Source organism: Dipteris shenzhenensis, chromosome 2 (genome assembly GCF_047967505.1).
Source record: "Dipteris shenzhenensis isolate YYH24624 ecotype China chromosome 2, Dip_SZ_1.0, whole genome shotgun sequence".
Classification (NCBI taxonomy): Eukaryota; Viridiplantae; Streptophyta; class Polypodiopsida; order Gleicheniales; family Dipteridaceae; genus Dipteris; species Dipteris shenzhenensis.
In genome coordinates, this window is record NC_141597.1 from 16,740,628 (window position 1) to 16,760,818 (window position 20,191).

Below are 20,191 nucleotides of genomic sequence, written 5' to 3' on the forward strand. Positions count from 1 at the left end.
CGATGAAGAATAGAATCATGTCAAATCGTTTTGACATGTTGTTCCATAGATAAATTACAAAGATTCTTTCATACAAAAGAGTTTGTCAGGTAATTGTGAAGATGATATCTATTTGGGAAACCCCTTAGTTATGTGGCTTAATCACATGCTTTCCCCTACTAAATGGATTTCACAAGGATATCCAGTATCAAAAATATTTCTTAAGGCTAGATTCCCGCACAGACTCGGTAGGTTGATAGAGTCCATAAATGCTATCACCTTATTCGTTAGTTCTTTTGTGACTTGCAGAAATTGCCTATTTCCATCTATAGTTGCCTAGTCTTGCAGCGACTAGAGCCAGCATTTAATTCAAAACATGACTTAGCCAATCTGCATGGGACAGCACCCTAACTCATGTTACATGCTCCATCAAAGAGGGCGAAAAAGGCAGTAAAAGAGGATCCAGACAGCCAATATTTTTTGTTGAAAATTTTTTTTTAAATTCAATATACCCTTTTCTACATTTGGAAAAAGGGTATTCAAGAGCACTCCAAACAAGGAGCAATTATTGCTTGCTGTAGGAGACTCAATGTTAGGGTACGTTCCAAACAATCTCCCATGTCAGTGGAAGGCAAGATTCCACTATGAATGGCAGAGATGGACACCCACAATGAGGATGCCAAAATATGGTACAAAATCCCAAAGTATAGGGGAGACATCACCACTTGAGCAAACATGCTTACCCTCTCTGCAGAGGTTTGTGCCTACAAATATGCAATGGTGCCAATCTCTTCAAGAACATAGGCGTTCACACATGCGTAACTCCAATAAGTCTAGTGTAGTAGACTACCTCCTAACCAGCTCACATGCAGCCCATGAGGTGAAAGAATTCAAAATTGGTCGCAAAGAGTTGGAATTTGACAAATGCAAAAAATTACAAAAGAATCATTGTGAGTAGCTTGATGGCCAAGCTATATGGCACAACAATCCTAGAGCAGAAACTCAGCACATGGTAGAAAGTTGTGGTGCCAGGTCAGCATCACGTACAGGTGTCAAACCAAAGCATTCTTCTATTGACCCCTCCATCACAATAGGAGAAGTAGCAGAGGGGGAGAAGGTAAAAACAATGCATTTACTGTTGTCAGGTAGACTTCAAGAAATCACGTGCTAAGGTACCAAGGGGGAAGTTGTAGACAATAACAAGGCTAGGAATCCCTCAAAACCTAAGGGAAGCTACACTTAGGTCGTACGAAAGCGTAATCACTGAACTAGCCAAAGCACTACTTCTGGAAGAATCAATCTCAAACGAAAAGGCCACTATGCCCACTGATATCAGAGTCAAGCAAGGATGCCCTCTCTTGCTGCATGTATTTGGCTTGTTTGTTGATGAGCCAAATGAGTGGCTGAGTACACATATTGGGACAGGGATTCAAATTGCAAAATACACCATCCCTTCGCTACTATATGCGATTATGTGATTCCATTTGCAAGAGAGGTAAGTGGCCTGCAGAGACACTCGGATTCCTCAAGCAGGGTTTTGAGCATGCAAGTGAACACTACCAAGACAAAAACCATGATCATTGGCACTCAATGCAAGCAAACCATAGTCAAAAAATCTCTACACATCCCTTCTATAGTTGTCTGCCCACAAAACTACAGAAGGGATGCAAGGCTTGGGCCCCAAGACTCACCAAGATATATTGGAAGAGAGCGGAAAGGGTGCACCACGAGATTCACAATAGAAGAACTCGGGACTCAAATTCATCCATCAACTAGCAATGACAAGCATGCTACCTTCGAGGGGGAAGCTCTATGCAAGCACATTCGTTAACTTGATACAATTTTCGAAAGATAGACATCAATAAACTCCCTGCAAAGCAATGGAGGCAACAACAGACATATTGGTATACAACAAAAGTGATGAATTGTTGGAAAATAGAAGCATTAAATCTTCTAGCCAAGGATATTGCCATCAAAGAGCTTGTAATGCACAAATTATCAAAGGAAAAGGTGGCTTGCAAGGCCATTGGATAGATGCCCATCCAGGATACCTTCCTCGCAGCATCGTAGTGTCAGGCTACCTCATGGCGTCCATAAGGATAGCCTACTATGCAAGCCACATGGGGATGGAGACAGGCGGCCACATACTAAAAAGAAAAGGCTTTGTTTATTGTATGTTGAATGCACGCGTATGGAGAGGTTGGCTATAAGCCATGTTACAGCATCATGGGCATCATTGAGTTTTTATTGAGGGCATTCTAATTGGTGTTTTAACAGAGCTTGCTTAATAACAGCACCACATCCATCATGTTCACCCTTGCCATGGCTAGACCCAAAGAAATTCCACATCATGTCTAGACCCGGTCAGGGATTTGAACCTTGAGATGAAGTAGAATCCACATGATGATTTAAATTGAGAGGCAACACCATTTGACCACACCCGGCCTTTAGCCATTCCCAATGCAATAGAAAAGCATGCTGCATAAATAGGGTGTCATGTTCCCTATCATCTAAAATATAGAAATGGTAAGTGCGTTGCACTGACCTGGACTCCTGTGAGTCAACAAGCAGATTGGCATTAGGCATGAAAGAATCAAGCAAATGATTGTACGTGATATGCACAAGAATTGTTATCTGCTTGTTGTACCAGTGAGCACTTTGTATCTCATCTTATTCTTAAAAAGAATAATTCTCTGCAAAATCTATGACAGATATAATAGTGTCACAGGGAAAATTGGCAAGGCACGTCCTGAATTGCTTATCTTGCTAGCTGGCCGTGAAATTGTGAAGCACATATTTTGGGATGGATTGAACCACGTGACCTACATGTAAGAAAACAATACAACGTCTGTGCTCAACAGATAACAAGATCTCGTATGCAAGAGAGAAAAGCAGATAGTATGGAGAATCAAAATTTTGATTACTGTAAAACTGATACAATAGATGGCGTTGCCTCCCAGCCGTGCGTTCCTGTGTGAGAAGCTTCGATGGCGTGCTGGAAACAGTAGAGGACGGAGGCTAGATACTAAGGAATCAGGGTTGCTGTAGCCAGTGATGATAATGGGCTTCACGGGCTTGCTCTTATATAGCCACCAGTCGTAGTCGATTAGACCAAATTGGGTGACTGACCCAGTTGGCCCAAAATGGCCGACTGGAGGTCGGTCCCGAAATAGGCCACTGACCACACGATAGAACCGTGGCACAGAATAGAGCAACTAACCTATGGTCATCTAGGGCTCCAAACGGGCCCCGCAACCCGAGAGTAGGCTGCCCCGAGAAATGCTCCGTCTACCCTCAGTGCGGTCAGCCATGGGATGCCTTCCCGCACTTGCATGTAGCCTAGTTGGCAGTGTGCCAACTCTATCTGAAGCCGTCCAACCATCATACATCCAGGTTCCATCTCAAACCACTGGATTGCACGGTTGCAAACAAGGACTATACCCTACTATATTGTAAACACTAGTCTATTTCTTTAATCCCAATGATATATGATTTGAATACAATAGTATTTCATTAAAACATGTTGGATGATTTGCCTAGGGTTTGCAGCCTTTCATTATGAAAAATATTCTGATAACCAAGGATTTATGGGGAGATTTTCAAGCGTGAGAAGACGAGGCCCAAAACAAGTAGTGATACCCACACTGTCTAAGGGAAGTGTAACTCCGATTCCACCACTGGAACCGCTCCCACGAAGCCCAAAAGAGGTATGACAAGAGGAATGCACTAGCTTTGTCCTTGATTTCCCTTTCAGTGAAAAGGCAATTGTTGAACAGTATTAGGAGCAGCAAGACAACCAAAGAGGCTTGGGATACTTTGATACTAGGTGAAAAATGAGGCAACAGTGCTCGCTCATGGCAATCAGTTTCACAAAGTTGAAAATGCAAAAAGGGGATGCTTTGATTGAGCAAATTAGGTTGATACTTGCTCCATCCTAAATAGTCTTCATCCATCCTAATCATGCCAGACTTATGGTTTGTGACCTCATTGATTATTTCACTCACGCAGGCATTTTAGCATCATGTATCAATAAAAATGTACTTCTCCTGCGGGTCGCTATATCCTTGTCAAAATGAACATGTGCAGCCATGGCACTTTAAGTGTCTAGGTACTCAAAGGTCAATCCAGATTCCATAAGTACTTCAATCATTTCGATTGAGGGGGCATTGGAGGATATTTACAATGGAAATGTACAGCGTAGACTAAATTTATTCATGGCTTCAGTTTGGCTTATTATTTCATTGTAGGGTTTGGGTGCTACATCACACTTCTAGAGCTAGGTACGTATCCAGTCAAAGAGAGTCGATCCATTTGTCTTTGTACTCTAGCCGTCTTTGGCTTACTACAATTCAGTGCTATTTGCTCTTCTACTCCAACACTAAATTGGCAAGTATGGAACCCTTTAGATGTGTGAAGCATCTTAGTCTTGCAATCCATATTGACCAATGGAGGGTGATCCAAAAGTAGACTAGAAAGTATAATAATTCCAATGAGTGGATTCCACCCACATGTAAAAGATTCCAATCATCCCATCACACAATACAAAATGTTAGATGTTGCTACCCTTATGAAAGGTGCCAGCAAGATAGCAAAGATGGTGTAACATGACAGAAGACATGGCAAGAGGTATCATTGAATAATTGACCATTGCAATGAATTTGTTGAAGATAATAACTGGTTGGTATGTGAAGATGTATATAAAGAACTAACACATATAATCAGTAAGCATGTACACATAGTTATGATAAATTGATGAGAGAAAAACAGAAATGAATATCCATGGAATAATGTAGGATTATTAGATATCTTGGGAGAAGGAATAAGAGAGCATCAAAATGCTTCCCCCCTCGAGCTCAAAACAAGCTTGAGTGCTTGCCTAGACCATCACCCGATGGTACACAAGGTAGCTCCATCTGCTCCTTTTCATCAAATCTTCCTAGAAACGAGAGGAGGCTACTCATCCGGCCTACAGCCTTCCAGATCATTGTACAAACTTTAACAAGAAGGATGTGACATCCCTCACCTGTCTTAGAAGCATAACCTTAGATGTCGTAGACCTTGCAAATCTTTACAAATTGAAAATTTTTGCTTGTCAAAAGCTTAGTGCCGGATGGAGTTGCATAGGTTCACAAAAGGACCACATTCATGCCTTTCACCTAGAAACAAAGTTTAAAATTCTCCAAGACTGCACATTAATGTTACTAAAATTCATTGTTCACATGAAGCAATGGTTTTTCCTTCCCTCACAAACATATGCACTGTTATCAGAACAGCTTCCGAGCATCAGAATCTCCCAGCATGCCCAAGCTATTGGCTCTTTTATCACCAAGTTCAAAGATCTTATCTATTCCATTATTTGTTTGTTTTCAAATTTCTCTTGAAAATAAGTTTTATGGCCAACGTCAGATACTGTTTCAACTGTTTTCTTAATTAATCCAAAGATGTTGTCAAAACCTTGTATTTTCTCAAACTTTTGGTCTTTCTGAAGCTTTCCACTACTACAAGCAATAGAGACAAAGCACAATAAAAAGATGAGACCAGCATCACTCCTATGCTTTTTGTTTATAAACATGAATAGAAGACTCACATGATCATGAGACTGGAGCTCCAATGCAGATCCAAAATACCTTTCTCTCAACTCCTCTATTATCTTCAAAACGTCAACCACACAAAATAAACCATTAAATTGCTATCAAGATGACACAGAAAATAAAAAGAATAGCAAAGCATTTTGATAGATAAAAGGGTTAGTTTATGCTTGAAATTTTAGTTCAAGGTTGCATGGAGACTCACTGAAGCTTCGAGTAGCCTAAAATGCCAAGAAACTAAGCGTAGCTTGTGCTTAATCTTTGTCCGTATATTTGTTAGCACTAATTGCAGCGTTGTGCTTAGCCAAGAAATTTTAAGTGGGACAAACATGGCATTTTTAATAGGACACAACATCATTTACGTAAAATTAGGGCTACAAATTTACAATGGATAACATTGAAGACATTCACTTTCATACACCAGGATGGTCACAAGCATTAAGCAAATAAAGCGACTGCCAAACCTTGTCACGACTGCTAAACCTTGTCACCATGATCTGATATGGTTGATATGTCAAGAATTGACAAAAATGGCCAACCATTGCCTGGAAGGCAAAGCCTCCTCCAAAATACCCCGGATGCATCACTGAGAGGAGAAAATTTTGCTGTCCTTGGTTAACAGACTGAAAATTGTTAGACTGTTAGGGATTTTGCACTCCAGGACCAACTGAAGGCATTACAGGTGGCTGTCCATCAGACAGTGTATGACGAGGTGTATGCCCTTCTTCTTTTGCTTCTTTTGGGCTGCCTTTTCGCTTTTGGAAGGAGCATTCAAAATCTCAGCAAGGTTTTGTGTAACCTATGTGAGGGTGCCCACTGCACTTGCCAACTGTACCTTAAAGAGAGTTTTTGCATCCAATTCTTCAGCCTCATCCTGAGAAGCCTCAGTGGCATGCTCTGAGGAAACATGTTGTTCCTCATTATCCTGCACCCCATCTTCTTCTTCTTCATGCAATGCCCTATATTCAGAATCAAAGGACTATGAGTCCTCCTCCCGATCACTTGGCGTGTTCACCATCGTGGCTAAACTTTGTGATTGTAATAAAAAGCAGCAAAGGCTTCCTTGTCCAAACACTACCAGGGTTCACCTCTGTGAGAAGATGGTGATGATCCCAGCAATGGAGCCACTGAAACCGGCCTCTAGAAAGCTAAAGGACAGTAAGCTATAACTAACTAGTCATCCACATCAACCACAGCCACAATGCATCATTTCCAGCCACTTCCATCAGTTAATTATCACTGAGAAATCAACTTTAAACACACTGAAAGGGAGGCTAGAGTGCCCCTCCTCAAAAACCAAACACAAGAGACATAAATTAGCCCCAAATGCTTTAGCGCCCCTTTCGGTATTTATTTCATTCTTCTGGCAATGGGATATGCTTTGACAACAAGGGCTCACCCCTTGCACTCTGCTTCACTGGCAAATCCACTGTGCAAGCCAATTCTTGGCTTCAAAAGGCATCCAATCCCAAGCACACACTAGCACCCAACTGCCAAGGCAAGGCTAAGGGATTTCCCACTGTCTGTGTCCAACTGAAAGCTGACAATGCATTCCACAAGGCATCCAGCTTGCTTTAGAGGTTTTGGCAGTCCCACAGTTCAACGTCCAGCCTCTCAAGGCGACAAATTGCACAAGTGACCTCAAAGTAGGAAGAAACACTATCCCTCTGGCACCAATCAAGGCACACCCTTTGTGTCTAGGTGTCTATCCACATCCTGAATGGCTGCGAGAGAACTTCGAACAATAAAAGAGCAACAACAAGCTTCAAAAATGACAAATGAAATCCAAATGAAGGTCAGAACGACCATACCCGCTATCCATGGAAGAGGGGCGAGCTCTACCCTAGCACCTATCCTCTATCCAGGCCCCCAACAAAGCACAATTGACCCTCAGTCACGAACAAATGAAGAAACAATAGCAGATGAGCTTGAACCATCTCCGAATGCGTCCAACCAGCTCCCATGTGCTCTCTTCTGGGTTAGAACACCTCCAAAGGGCAGCAGATCCACAAAGCAAGGGCTAGCAGGAGAAATGAGAAGCTAGGAGAAAGAAAGAAAGATATATTAACGTCCACAGGAGACCTCGTGGGTCTGTGACTCACAGGTAGGAGAGTGTGACCGTACAGCCAGCAAGAAGTGCCTCGATATACGTGCAGCTGCGTAGGAAGATCACGGGCAACCAACATGGGCCGTACACAGCCTGCCAAAGTCCTCGAAATATGTGCAGCAAAGATGGGCCATACACGGCTTGCAATTAGCGTTCAAATGCAAGCCAACAGTCCGTACAATCAGCCCAAACTGCCTCGGGATTCTGCCGCAGTCCATACAGCCAACAAATGCACCTCGGGCAGCGTGCAAATAGTCTGCACGATCAGCAAATTCACCTCGGGGAGCATGCCAAACAACCATACGGCCAATCAATGCATGACGGAATTCCATACAGCCTCGAATTGGGTGAAGGTGCTCAAGGTGAAGAGAGAGAGAAATCCAAGATAGAGAGAGAAGGTCAACACTTGCAATCACATGCACACAAGGGACTGCCACGTGGCTCATTAAGCCTCTAACCCCCTCACCAATGGCACACTTATGCCTTCCCTTGGGTCAAAAAGTTACACCCCTTCATTCCTTGCCTTGGGCCTAGCATTTGGGCCTATTGGGTGCACCTAGGGTTGGACCCATTTCTAACATCAAATCCTAGGGGGGGGTTTTACTTGCACATAGAAATAACGTCCCTGTGACATTTTCCTACTGTGTGACTATTGTTTCTTTGCAATGCTACTTCGTCTGAGCAGCCTTGAGCCTCTTCTCTGCTGTGTGACTGCTGCAGGAGCACTTCTGAGCTCAGCAGCTGCTGTTTTGGAGCTCTAACAGTCTGCAAATCACAGCTTTGAAGGTGCACTTCAGGTGAATCTTGCCTTTATGCATCTCTGAATTGTTTTTGCAGACCTCAAAGCTGTTCAGGTCCCTTTTGAAGGATTTCTGTGCATTTCTGTGGAGCAGCTGCCTTCAAAAGAACATTTAATACTTTTTGCATAGTTTCTAGGAGTTACGGAAACATGGTCCGCAGAAAATGGTGTTTCAGAGTTTTAGCCACTAGAAGAAACGGCAGATACGGAGTTTCGGTTTTTAAGGTTAATAATGTATATACATTATACATACGTATATTATTAGTGAAGTTGGGAAATGTCGGCGCTATGGGGGCAATAGACTAGGTTAGATTTTGGTAGGTAGCAAGAGGAGAGCTCGAGGATAGACCTATTCTAGGGCTGTCTAGGAGCTTGCAAAAGGCTGCGAGCAGGCTGCAACATCCTGTTTTTGGGCCAAAAAGATGCCTATATATGCATGAGGAGAGTAGGCGGGGGAGGGGTGCATAAAATATGCGGAAGGCAGCAGGAAAATCAAACGGAGGTGTCGCGCAAGAGAAAATAAGGGCAAGAAAAAACAAAGGCCCGAAACGATGTTTCACGTTTCCCAAAACGGTGTTCCATTTTCGGCAGGTCCGAAATGCCGTTTCTGGAAACTATGATGTTTTGACATTCCTTTTCTCAACTTATGAGCTTGTGCCTCAGTTTTCAGGTTCAGTGCAGCTCTGCTTTCCTGTTCGGACTGGTTGGGGCAGTTCAATAGTATTTTTCTGTAGTTGGAGCCCTCTAGAAGGAGCTGTTCTTGCAGTGGACTTTTGCTTCAGTCAGGGTTCTCTATGCGCAGGAATCTAAGTCATGTATTTTGTTGCATTTACTGCACTTGCTGTGCAAGCTTTTATTGTAAAGAAGTTGGGCCTGCCTTACCCTTTTTCTAGCACTTTTGCCCTCATGCTTTGGGTATTTTTAACAGATTATTTCAGTTATAAAAATTGTGCACACTATTGACCTAGAATGGGCAAAATCATACCTTTGCACTTCCCTTAGTGCTATCATTTGATCAAAGATCTTTGGGTTCTACATTTATGCCTTATCTGCAATGCAAACAATGATTATTTTGGCATGCTTGCTCCCAAAGAGAAGCTTGTCCGCCACTACGGGTCATGGTAATGTTGTTGACTCTTCATCTTCTGTCATTGCTGCCACAATGCCAAGAACAGATCAAATGGGACGGCATAAATGCTCAAGCTATCATGATTGTATTTTTAGATAAGAGGATGATCATCCTTCATATCAAGTCTTGCAGGACTGCAAAGGATGCTCGGGATAAGTTAGCCTCTTTATTTCAGATAAGCAGTGGAGCACAAGTTGCATATCTACAGAAGCAGTTAGATGATTTTGAAGATGGATGAAGGGGAATGTATGGATGCCTTTCTGAATAAGGTCAAGGACTTCAAAGAGCAATTGGCCAAAATTGATGAGGTTGTGTCAGATGGGAACATTGTGTCCACGACGCTGAGTGGACTTTCTGACTCATATCAAGGGTTTGTACCCACGTTAAGATTGGTGGCCATGGGAGATCCCAACCCTTACAGATTTGATCAAGTGGTCACTTTATTGTGGCAAAAAGAGCAAAGCCATGCTGATTAGAATGCCTCTATTTCAGGTGATCAAGCTTTGCTACCCATCACAAGGGTAACGCAAAAACAGCAAAGCCTTGTGGGAAACCCAAGCATAATTGTGGTAGTACTTTGGAAGAAAACAGATAAGAAAAAGAAGAGGTGCAACTATTGCACGAAACCAGGTCATGATATCTCTCAGTGCCGAACATAGAATCAAAGAAGAAGAAAAGGCAATCTAGCCTTGCAGTAACTGATCCTTCCTCCCTCATGACAAGGATGAATCAGCCATTGTTGCTCACCATGATTGGGCTTCTGTGGTTACATGCCAGTACAATCCTTCTATTCATGATTCATGCATGGCAAATTCTAATTCATTCAGCACTTGGTATTTGGACAGTGATGCTTCTAAGCACACCACTTCTACACTGAAGGAGGGCCTGAGACTTGCGCCAATAATGCATCTTACGCCGTGAAGAGCATTGGCCAAGTTGAGCTTATAGCAGCATCAAGCAATCCTGTCTCTCTAAAAGATGTTTTGTATGTTCCAGGAATCAATAAGAATGTCCATTGCAATATCAGAATCTTAAGTCATCTTTGAGGGTTACCATTGTGCCATCTATGATTTCAGAAATGGTAATACCATTGCTACACTGGAACATTGACTCTCAAGGTCTATGTAGACATGATGCCTATGATAGAGAGACAAACACTGCAGCACTCGTAGTAGAGGATTCTATGGTTGCAGATACTCATTCATGGTATGGGTGCTTTGGATATTCGAATATGGCAACCTTGTCAAATTACATTCACAGGATATGGTTGTTGACCTCCCAAAGATGCATGTGTTGTCCAAATAGGGATGCCAACTTGGGAAAATGCATCCATTTTCTTTCCCTAGAGATGGGAAAGTGGGTGCAGCTCATAAGTTGCATTTGGTTCATAGTAATGTGTCCGGCCCGATCAGACATCAGCTATTGGGGGTTCTCATTCTTTGTTACTTTTGTGGATGATTACACCAAGCATACTTGTGGATGATTGGGGGTTCTCATACTTTGTTACTTTTGTGGATGATTACACCAAGCATACTTGGGTTTGCCCAATGAAATCCAAGTGAGATGTCTTTGATTGCTTTAAGCAACGGCCTGCCATGGTTGAGAATCACACTCCGCACTCACAGGGAGGGTGAGTACACGTCTCGCGACTTTGCTGACTTTTTAGCATTTCGCGGCATCTTACATCAGTATATGTGCCATACACACCACAGCAAAACATTGGTGTTGCGGAACGCCTTGCCCAACAAATTCTAGTTGGATGTCATCATGCGTGCCAATTATGTCTTCAACTCGTCACCCACCAGGGCATTGCTGGTTATCTCACATATGAGGGTGTTTGGATGCCTTGCATATGCACATGTTCGGTCTCAGTTACAACATAAACTTGAGAACAAGGCTGTTCAATGCATTTTTAGTGGTTATAGCAGATACTACCATTTGGAATCAAATGAAGGACTGAGAAGTATAGTCAAGAATCATTGACTCAACCGTCCTACCTTGATTCATGCTAGCATAAATCTACTTTAATATGACCATGATTGGACTAAAGCCCAGGCTGCTGGACTAGGAGCAGCAGCTAGAGGAAAGGGCATGTGGTATGGGACATATGTCAGGACTTCGAGGCTGGCTGGCTCTCTCCGATCGTCTAGACCTCTAGCTCGAGGGTGGCTTAACGTATTGAGCCTACAGCCGAGAGGTGAGCTGCTAGCTCCAACCCTTATGGGTTGTTTGCGAGTGCATCCCATTGTTTGTTTGGACTCTGGCTTGAAGTCGTACCCTACCAGGGTATGACATTACTAGATCTGGTTAGGGGATGCTTCAAATGGGACCCCAAGTCAAGCCCACAGGAAGCTCGGATTACTTATGACCGATGCCTGACAAAGTCTAGACATGACAAGAGGTCCTAATTACATTTGTAGTTTTGTTGAAAGGGGTGATAAACAACTCTAGTCCCCTCCAGGGGGGGTGTACTCCCCTTCCTACTGTTTTTCCTTCTGCCATCTTTTCAGCCTTTTCCTTTCCTTACTGCCCTTTTCTCTTCCCTTTCATCTCTTCCCCTTCCCCCCTCATTCCCTATTCGCTTTGCTAGCATTCGTAAGGTTTTTTTGTTTCTCAAGAAAGCCTTCCAAAATGTGACCAATAGATCTAGCCAGAGGCAAAACTCTATGGCAACATCCTCGATTCCCATTGCAATCAAGGTTTTCCTTTCACCTAAGGACGAACAATAATTGAAGCACGATGTCCAAGAGCTTCTGGATCACGCAATGGTGGGATGCATTATCAATAAGCACACCCAAGGTGTCACTAGAGTTGCGATTGGGATCAGACAATTTTGACATAGGAAAGATCCAAAAGACTATCATCATGGAAGGGAAGTCTTTCTCTCTAGTGTACTTCACCCATGACTACACAATTCTTGCTACAACGGTCATGTCCACCTAGGCTCGCACTTGGTTTTATCCGCTCCTCTCCCTCTCTGTCGCAATCTTCCAACACGATATTGTTCATCTGTACTGCAAATACTCCCTTAGGTCCCCTTTTTTTTCATCTTGTGGGGGAATGCCTCTCAACTCCATGCTCTGTGTTCAGTGTTCTCCAGAAGTAATTCATAGGCAAAGTTGTAAAAGTACAGTAGTTTGCACATTTGTAAGAGAATGTTGGCCCATTGGTAACTTCTATCAAATTAACCCCACAGGTTCCCCCCTGCCCTTCAAATTCTAATGTGTTATGAATGATGAGCCTTCAATTCACAAAAAATTAGTATCAGCATTCAAGCTTATACATATTCAAAGAGTATCATTAGAAAAGAGTAGTATCAGAAATAAACTCAAAATTATAAGATTTCTTTAATAGACCTGAAAGTTTCAGTTTACTAAATCCAACAAGCCACAAACCCATCGTAAGCAAAGACATTAAAAATGTTTAGAAATTTTCAAATTGTAATACTTTAATATATCAAATAAAAAGTTGAATTATGAGATCTTCAAGCATGGGTGAGAAAATTTTACTTGCAAGTTAGACAGACCAATTTTTAGGACATCTGCCACTGCTTCTGCCGTATCTCTTGTTCTACTAAATGGAGAAGAAAATATGCGTACTTTATCAACAGGAATGCTTTGTGCTTCAAGCTCCTGAATATTTTTTAAAGTAATATCAGAGTTAGCACTACCTTTTGTTGCATAGATGGATGACAGAATTTGTAACTCTTGGAATTACCCTTCCCTCAAATCCTCATTCATTTCAGCAAGAAACCGAGAACTATAACTGGAAACTGCTCAAATTTCTATATCCCAATCAGGCCTATACCTAGATGAATCTAGGAACATTCCCAAACTCATCCTCTAAAAACACAACATAGTGCAGTTTCAATCTCATGATAGTCACTCACAAGGTTGAAAACCATAAACTCCATCATGCATAGCAGGGACTAGCTACTCTGACATCCCCACTGACGTCATCAGCGCCCAACAGTGGGTGTAGACCATAGTATAAAAATATGCTCTCACACATACAAATCCACACACCCACACATACTTGAGCATCCATTTATACAAAGTCTTCGTACTGAGTTTCTGTCGGCACTCCGGAGGTGAAGGGCAGACTCAGCCATGATGAAGGCGAGCACTAAAGGAGAAGGCTAATCAAAAGGTAGTCCAAAATCTCTTCATTCAAGCTACAACTGCTTGTGAAGTCTAAACATTTTCATTTTAGTCTCTCCCCAACGAGCATCTAAATCTAAATCTAAATCTAGCTGATAGGGCAACGCACCATTTAAGATAGAAAGAATTATCACAATACCAGCAGGCCGCAACTTGCTCAAATTTCTATATCCCAATCAGGCCTCTTTAAAATTTCAATTTGTAGAAGTTATTTCATTAGCCTGTTTTAAGTGACAGAATTATCTTTTCAGAAAACAGAAATCACATATAAATTACAAAGATACGTTTTCCCAAAATGTACTGCCTAATGAGCACAAGTATTTGCTATTAATCAGGCCCAAATTTATCCTGCAGAAACCCCCAAAAAACAGTCCCATAACAGTTGCCTAGCATGGGCTGTATATCTGCAGAAACCCTAGCTCCCAAAATCAAGTCCGAAATGGAGCTGCTGTCAGTCGCTTAGCAGGTGCCTCTTTGCACAGAAAAATCCATCAAAAACAGCTTCAAAATGCTGTGATGTCAGGGCTGCACTGACGCGTGCTTTACAACTGACAGCAGTACAAAAACAGCAAAAATCAGTCAACTAATCGTGTAGATGTTCCAGATGAAGGTGGCTAGACCCAGAATAGAAGCAGCAACAGAAAACAGGTCGAAACTGAGCTGCGGGAGCTGGAAATCAGCTTCTGAAGGGGAGCTTTTGCTGTAGGAGATGTTGGCGCTCGTAAATGTTCCAGATGAAGGCGGCTAGACCCAGAATAGAAGCAGCAACAGAAAACAGGTCGAAACTGAGCTGCCGGAGCTGGAAATCAGCTTCTGAAGGGGAGCTTTTGCTGTAGGAGATGTTGGCGCTCCAAAAATCAGTCGCCTAGCTCCAGAACACCTCTAGAAGGTGGTGGCTGATGAAAAATGAGTTGGACAGAAAAGGTTTTCGCGATGAAAATGCCGTCCTTCACAATAGGAATTGACTGCAATGGCATGGGAGGTGAGGGGGAAGTGCGGGAGAGCAAGGGGCAGCCTGCTCTGATACTAAATGCGAGGATTGAAGAACGTGGAGCTCAACTGAATAGAAGTTACAAGAATGAGATACAGAGCACTATCAACATGATAAAACCCTAGGTAAAGCTCACTCAGTTACTAACTCAACCACTAGCTGTGGTTAGGGGGAACCTTCAAACGAAAAAGTGCCGCTAGCCCTCTTAACTCCTTAATACATTGGCCACTATCTTAGATATTACAATACTTCAAACATGGAGAACCCTACAAATAGATGCAGCAGAAGGCTCATCAGAGGCCATTTAAAGGGTCTAGAGCTGTCAGCAGAAGGCCCCAAATAAGGCAGTCAATGGGCCCACGAGCCACAACAAGGGCAAGTCTGTGAAGCCAGGTCACCAATCTATTGGTCAGCCATTGGGGCTACTAGTCTCCATACATACTGGGGGATGGGACCTAAAAGATGGTCAGCATCCCTAAACTAGGTCGGTTTAAGGGTAGGCCGGTCGGCCAGCTTTTGGAGCATATATACGAGCCCCTTTTTTTTCCGTGCAATGAGAGGAACCTTCTATTAATTGCTTGAAAAAATTCATACAAAACAGCAGCCCCGAAGGTGCTGAGTATGGAAAAACCCGGATCAAGGCTGAAAGAAGAAAAAACCAGCCTATTCCAAAGAAACCCAGTTCACTGCCTAGGGAGTCTCTGGTACAGATGCTAACAGCCAAGTGGGGGGGCCATACAGCCAGCGAATGATGGAGAGGTGAGCGATCAACAAGTCCGCATTCGATCTTCTGTAAGGCATGTAAAGGAGAGAAGGATGGGGTGAGAAGGGACCTGGCTGCTCCCGCTGCCCCCCCCCCTCCTGCCATCTCCCTCCTCCCGCAGCCCCCCCCACCTCCTCCACTATCGCTCCCCCTCACCACCTCCTCTCGCGTCCTCCTCCTCTACCTCTCCGCCCCCCCCTCCCCATCTCCCCTCGCCTACCCTCCCCGCCTCTCCCGCCTCGTCTCCCCGTGCTCCCCCCCCGGCCTCCTCTGTCCGCTTCCTCCACTCCCCCTCCTCTCCTCCCCTCCCCGCTGTTCCTCCCGCCTCCCCCACTGCCCCTTCCCGCCTCCTTCCGCCGCCCCTACCACCTCCCCCCTCCGCCTCTTGCCACCTCCTGCCACCCCTACCTCTACCTTCTCCGCCTCCTTCTCTCCTCCCCCCCCCCCACCGGCTTCCTTCTCCCGCCTCTTCGCCTCTTGCCCTCGCCTTCTCATCTCCCCCCGTTCTACTTCTCCGCCTTCCGCCCTCCTTGCCTTCCTCCTTTCTCTTCCGTCCTTACCCCGCCTCATCTCTGCCTCCCCCTCTGACGCATTTTCCCCTTTTTCTTCTTCCTCCCTGCAACGGGAGCATTTGCGCTTGTTATGGCGAAAGAAAACCTTGGTGGTGACCCTTGGTCTGGCCAAAGGGGTTCTATGGCAGCACCCTCGAATCTCACAGCCGTTAAGGTTCTTCTTTCTCCAGCTGACAAGCAACAGGTACAGCAGGCAGTTCAGTCCCTCCAGGACAAGGCGCTTGTGGGCAAAATTGTGGGCCTCACGCCTACACGGAGACAAGTGCGAGAGTGGATCCAAGAAAGCTTGGCATTAGAAGGAGACCACATCCAAGAGGTCACCATCTATGGACGAGGCGTTTTCCTCATCCAGCTAAGCTCCCCCGACACTGCCTCGACACTTGTGGAGCAAAGCCCCATCCTCCTTGGCCCACACCTTGTTTATCTCTTCCCTTGGTATCATGGGTTCACAGTGGAGGACATGGATATGACACACCATGTTCCACGTTTCCCAGTTACACTCTGCTTCTCAGGGCTCCCAAGGAGTATCGAGCCATCCTCCCTTCCATTGGTCGGGCATTTGGCACAGTGCTCGAGTCCCCGCCAGAGTCGGCCGCCTCAGTTCTAGCAGATGATGGAGTCCCTAGGATCAGACTGGTGGTTGAGAGCCCAGAGTCCCTCCCAGAGTTGATCCTTCTCGAGACCCTTGAAGGGGACACACTTCACCAAAGGGTGGAGATTTCTGGGTTACCATGCCAGTGTCTTTGATGCAGACATATGGGTCCCCTCGCCAGAGATTTCCCCCGTGGCCTCCCTCATGCGCCTCCCCCCCCTCCGCAGAGTAGACAAAGTTAGCAAGCCCAAGCCCAGCGTCCTCTCAGGCAGGAGCAACAGGAGTCTCAGACCCCTTGGGTTACCCCCTCAGAAGGGGACTGGACCCAAGTTAAAAAGAAAAAGAAACCAAGCAAGCAAGCCCGCAAGCGCCGCAGGCAGAGGGCCAATCGCAAAGAGAGGGACAGGATTGACCAAGGGGCCCCGAAGAAGGAACAGCAGGAGCCACCTCCTCCAGATGTAGGGGCCACCGCCCATCCAGATGGTCCTCCAACTTCGGAGGTTCAGCCTCCACATCCACCCTTGTAGCAGCAGCAAGCCCCAGGAGCTCCAGATGCGACGATGGCAGAAGTCGTAGACGCTAGCCCGATGGGGGCCGCAAAGGAGCCGATCCAGAGCCTCGGTGAGCCTGATCAGCAGGGGGGCCTAAGGTCCTTGTCCCTCCTCCTCCCCCTCCCCCCCAGACCCCTCCCCCTCTTCCTCTTCACTTCCCCCTCCCCCTCCAGGGTTCTTCCCGCCCTCTCCCCCCCGATGGCAGAAGTCGTAGACGCTAGCCCGATGGGGGCCGCGAAGGAGCCGATCCAGAGCCTCGGTGAGCCTGATCAGCAGGGGGGCCTAAGGTCCTTGTCCCTCCTCCTCCCCCTCCCCCCCAGACCCCTCCCCCTCTTCCTCTTCACTTCCCCCTCCCCCTCCAGGGTTCCTCCCGCCCTCTCCCCCCCCCTTAGCCCCCCCTCCTTTAGTCACCCTCACCACCTACCCCCCTCCCTCTATCCCCCGCGTCCGTACAGCTCCCTCTCCTGCCGCCCCTCTCTCTACTTTGGCAGCAGGTTCTTCCGCTTCGACACCCCTACCAGCCGGCAAGGGGATGATGACGCCCCCTTCTTCTTCCTCATCGCAGCAGCAAGTCCGTTCAAGGAGGGATCCGCACGGACGAGACTTGTCTCCCTAGTTAGTGGCTCCTAACCTCCAACCTGGGTGTCCCTTACCGCAAGACTTCTGGAGGTTAGGACCCTAGAACTACCTGGAGATTCCGGACTCTTATCCGTAACGCTTATGGTCCTTCAGCCCCGAAAGGGAGGTTTGTCAATGCAGTGGGATCTCCGATACACCCCATTTGGGGATTTTCGTTTGCCTCCACAGGGTTGGAGAAATGGTCCCCGAAGGTGTTCGGTGCTATTTTGGGGAATCACATTACACTCATGATGGATGAGTGGATGGGACCTCATGGAGTAGACCTTTGGTACGCCCATGGTGCGGAGGTGAACTTTCAGTTGAGCTTCACGCACGAGGAGCCCGTGTGTGGTTTGGCGACAGGAGTTACCAGATTGCCGCTAGAGGCAAAGGTGGAGCAGGCACACTTCTGGCCCCTCCAGAAGTGTGCGAAGCTGTTCGGGGTGAAAGCCTCCTTCATGATGAAGTGGGCTCATAAGATCGGTATTGAGCTGGTATCCACACTAGTACGACGACGCACAGATACTGACTACCCACCCTCTAAACCCCCGGCAATATCACACAAAGCGGTCTTTCTAGGACAAGCACCCACTCACAGGAGAGCCTTGTTCCTGACTCCCCCATCCTCATGAGTTGGACCATAGTGAGTTGGAACATACACGGGCTCCACGACCGTGTTCATAGCCAGCCGCAGTACCTGATACTCCGGCAGGAGTTGCAAAGGGCAGTGGTAGGGCGGCCAGCGGGCATCCTTATGATTCAGGAGTACATGTTTTCAGCTTCAGATATCAGACGACACCATCACCTTCTCCCAGGGAGAGGTCCAGAGGAGTGGTCCCCTGCGGTAGGACGGAGTGGAGGGGTCTGCATCTCACTCTCACAGACTTTTGCTCCAAAGGTCTACGATCAGGGCAAGCTCATTCCAAAACGGGCAATTTGGATGGGAGTTCGGATGGGAGAGTCCAGGATAAGGATCCTGAATGTGTATGCCCCAACGTGGACAGTACCGCCCGGCTTTTGGAGGAGGCTGTCAGAGTGTCTTCCAATTGTTGGAGGTGACTTCAACAACCTGGAGTTTGGGGAAGACAAGCAGGGCGGAGCCTCGTTCTCTGAGATGCCAGCAATAGTGCGTAGTACCTGGGAGCAGTTCATTCTCATGATCAATGACAGAGTCTCGTGGAGAGAGCCAGATTTCAGCAGGACACCTGGCAGCCTTCTCTTGTCCTTTGGACAGAGGAGACATGATGATTGCTAGAGAGACTAAACCGTTTCTATGTTGGGGACTAGGCACTACACAGAGGCAGATCTACTGGGATTCTAGCAGGTACCACGATGTCAGACCACTCTCCAGTGGTACTTCACTTGGATCAGCCCCGCCGAGGTCTCCCCCAAAAGGGGGTCCGCATTCCAGAGGACCTCCTGTAGGACGAGGAGAGGGGGCCGATGTGATTCAGAGGAGCAATGAGGAGTTGTAGGCTCACGCCCTTAGGTGGAGGAGGACCCTTCAGGAGCGTGAGCAAGCTTTGAGGAGAGACCTCGCCTCCATCAAGAGGCTCAGGGAGCAAGACCCAGTGTCTCAGTGGCTTAGTGACAGATTCGAGAGCGCTCGTCTCGAGCTTCAAGACACGGAGGTGCGGCAAGCAAAGTTCTCCTATCATTCCTCTCAGGCCCGATGGGTGCAGCAGGGGGACAAGATGACAAAGCAGTTCTTTCATATCACTGGGCCCCGATCGGCAGGCACACAACTACAGCGTCTCCGAGACTCGCAGGGCATCATGCACACTCACCCACAGGAGATTCTGGACATGACTACCGGTTTTTACAGCCAGCTCTTTCAGACGGAGAGGATGACCCTAGCTGGTCTTGTGGCCCGAGAGCTAGTTTGGGATCACATTCCAACAGTAGTCTCGCAAGACTTATGCAGCAGACTTGAGGAGCCTTTCACACATGAGGAGCCTTCGGAAGCCCTCAAGGCTCTCCTGACCCAGAAGTGCCAGGGTGAGAATGACTTGACTCCGGCCTTCTTCCGGAACTTCTTAGAGATTATTATCTCCACCCCTTTCCATCTAGCTTGCCAGGAGATTTTCGACACCAACCTTCTCCCTCAGTCTTTGAGCAAGGGGTGGATTTTTTTTATCCCGAAAGAGAGAGATAGCCGATAGTGGAGGTCAATTACTCTGCTTGATACTGCATAGAAGATCCTCGCCAAGGTCTTGAGTTTGTGGTTACGGCCCCATATTACCGACATCATCCATGACACACAGACTAGGTTTATCCAGGAGCGCAGCATCCTGGACAACATCTTCATGTTCTAGGAGGCAGTGGATTGGTCCAAGGAGGAG

At 46.2% G+C, this 20,191-nt stretch overlaps 1 protein-coding gene across 3 annotated transcripts in view; it reads right to left on the minus strand.

Moving 5' to 3' along the window:
* The window catches only part of LOC147904390 (Phosphoglycerate mutase family protein), a 76,591-nt gene that overhangs the window by 11,208 nt on the left and 45,192 nt on the right, over positions 1 to 20,191 (minus strand). For all 3 annotated transcript variants that reach the window (XM_087394227.1, XM_087394232.1, XM_087394221.1), the window contains 2 exons: positions 13,112 to 13,234; positions 5,567 to 5,629 (listed from right to left, as the gene is read on the minus strand). In XM_087394227.1, the coding sequence (XP_087250353.1) occupies positions 5,567 to 5,629; positions 13,112 to 13,234 (186 nt within the window). The remainder of the gene's footprint in view (positions 1 to 5,566; positions 5,630 to 13,111; positions 13,235 to 20,191) is intronic.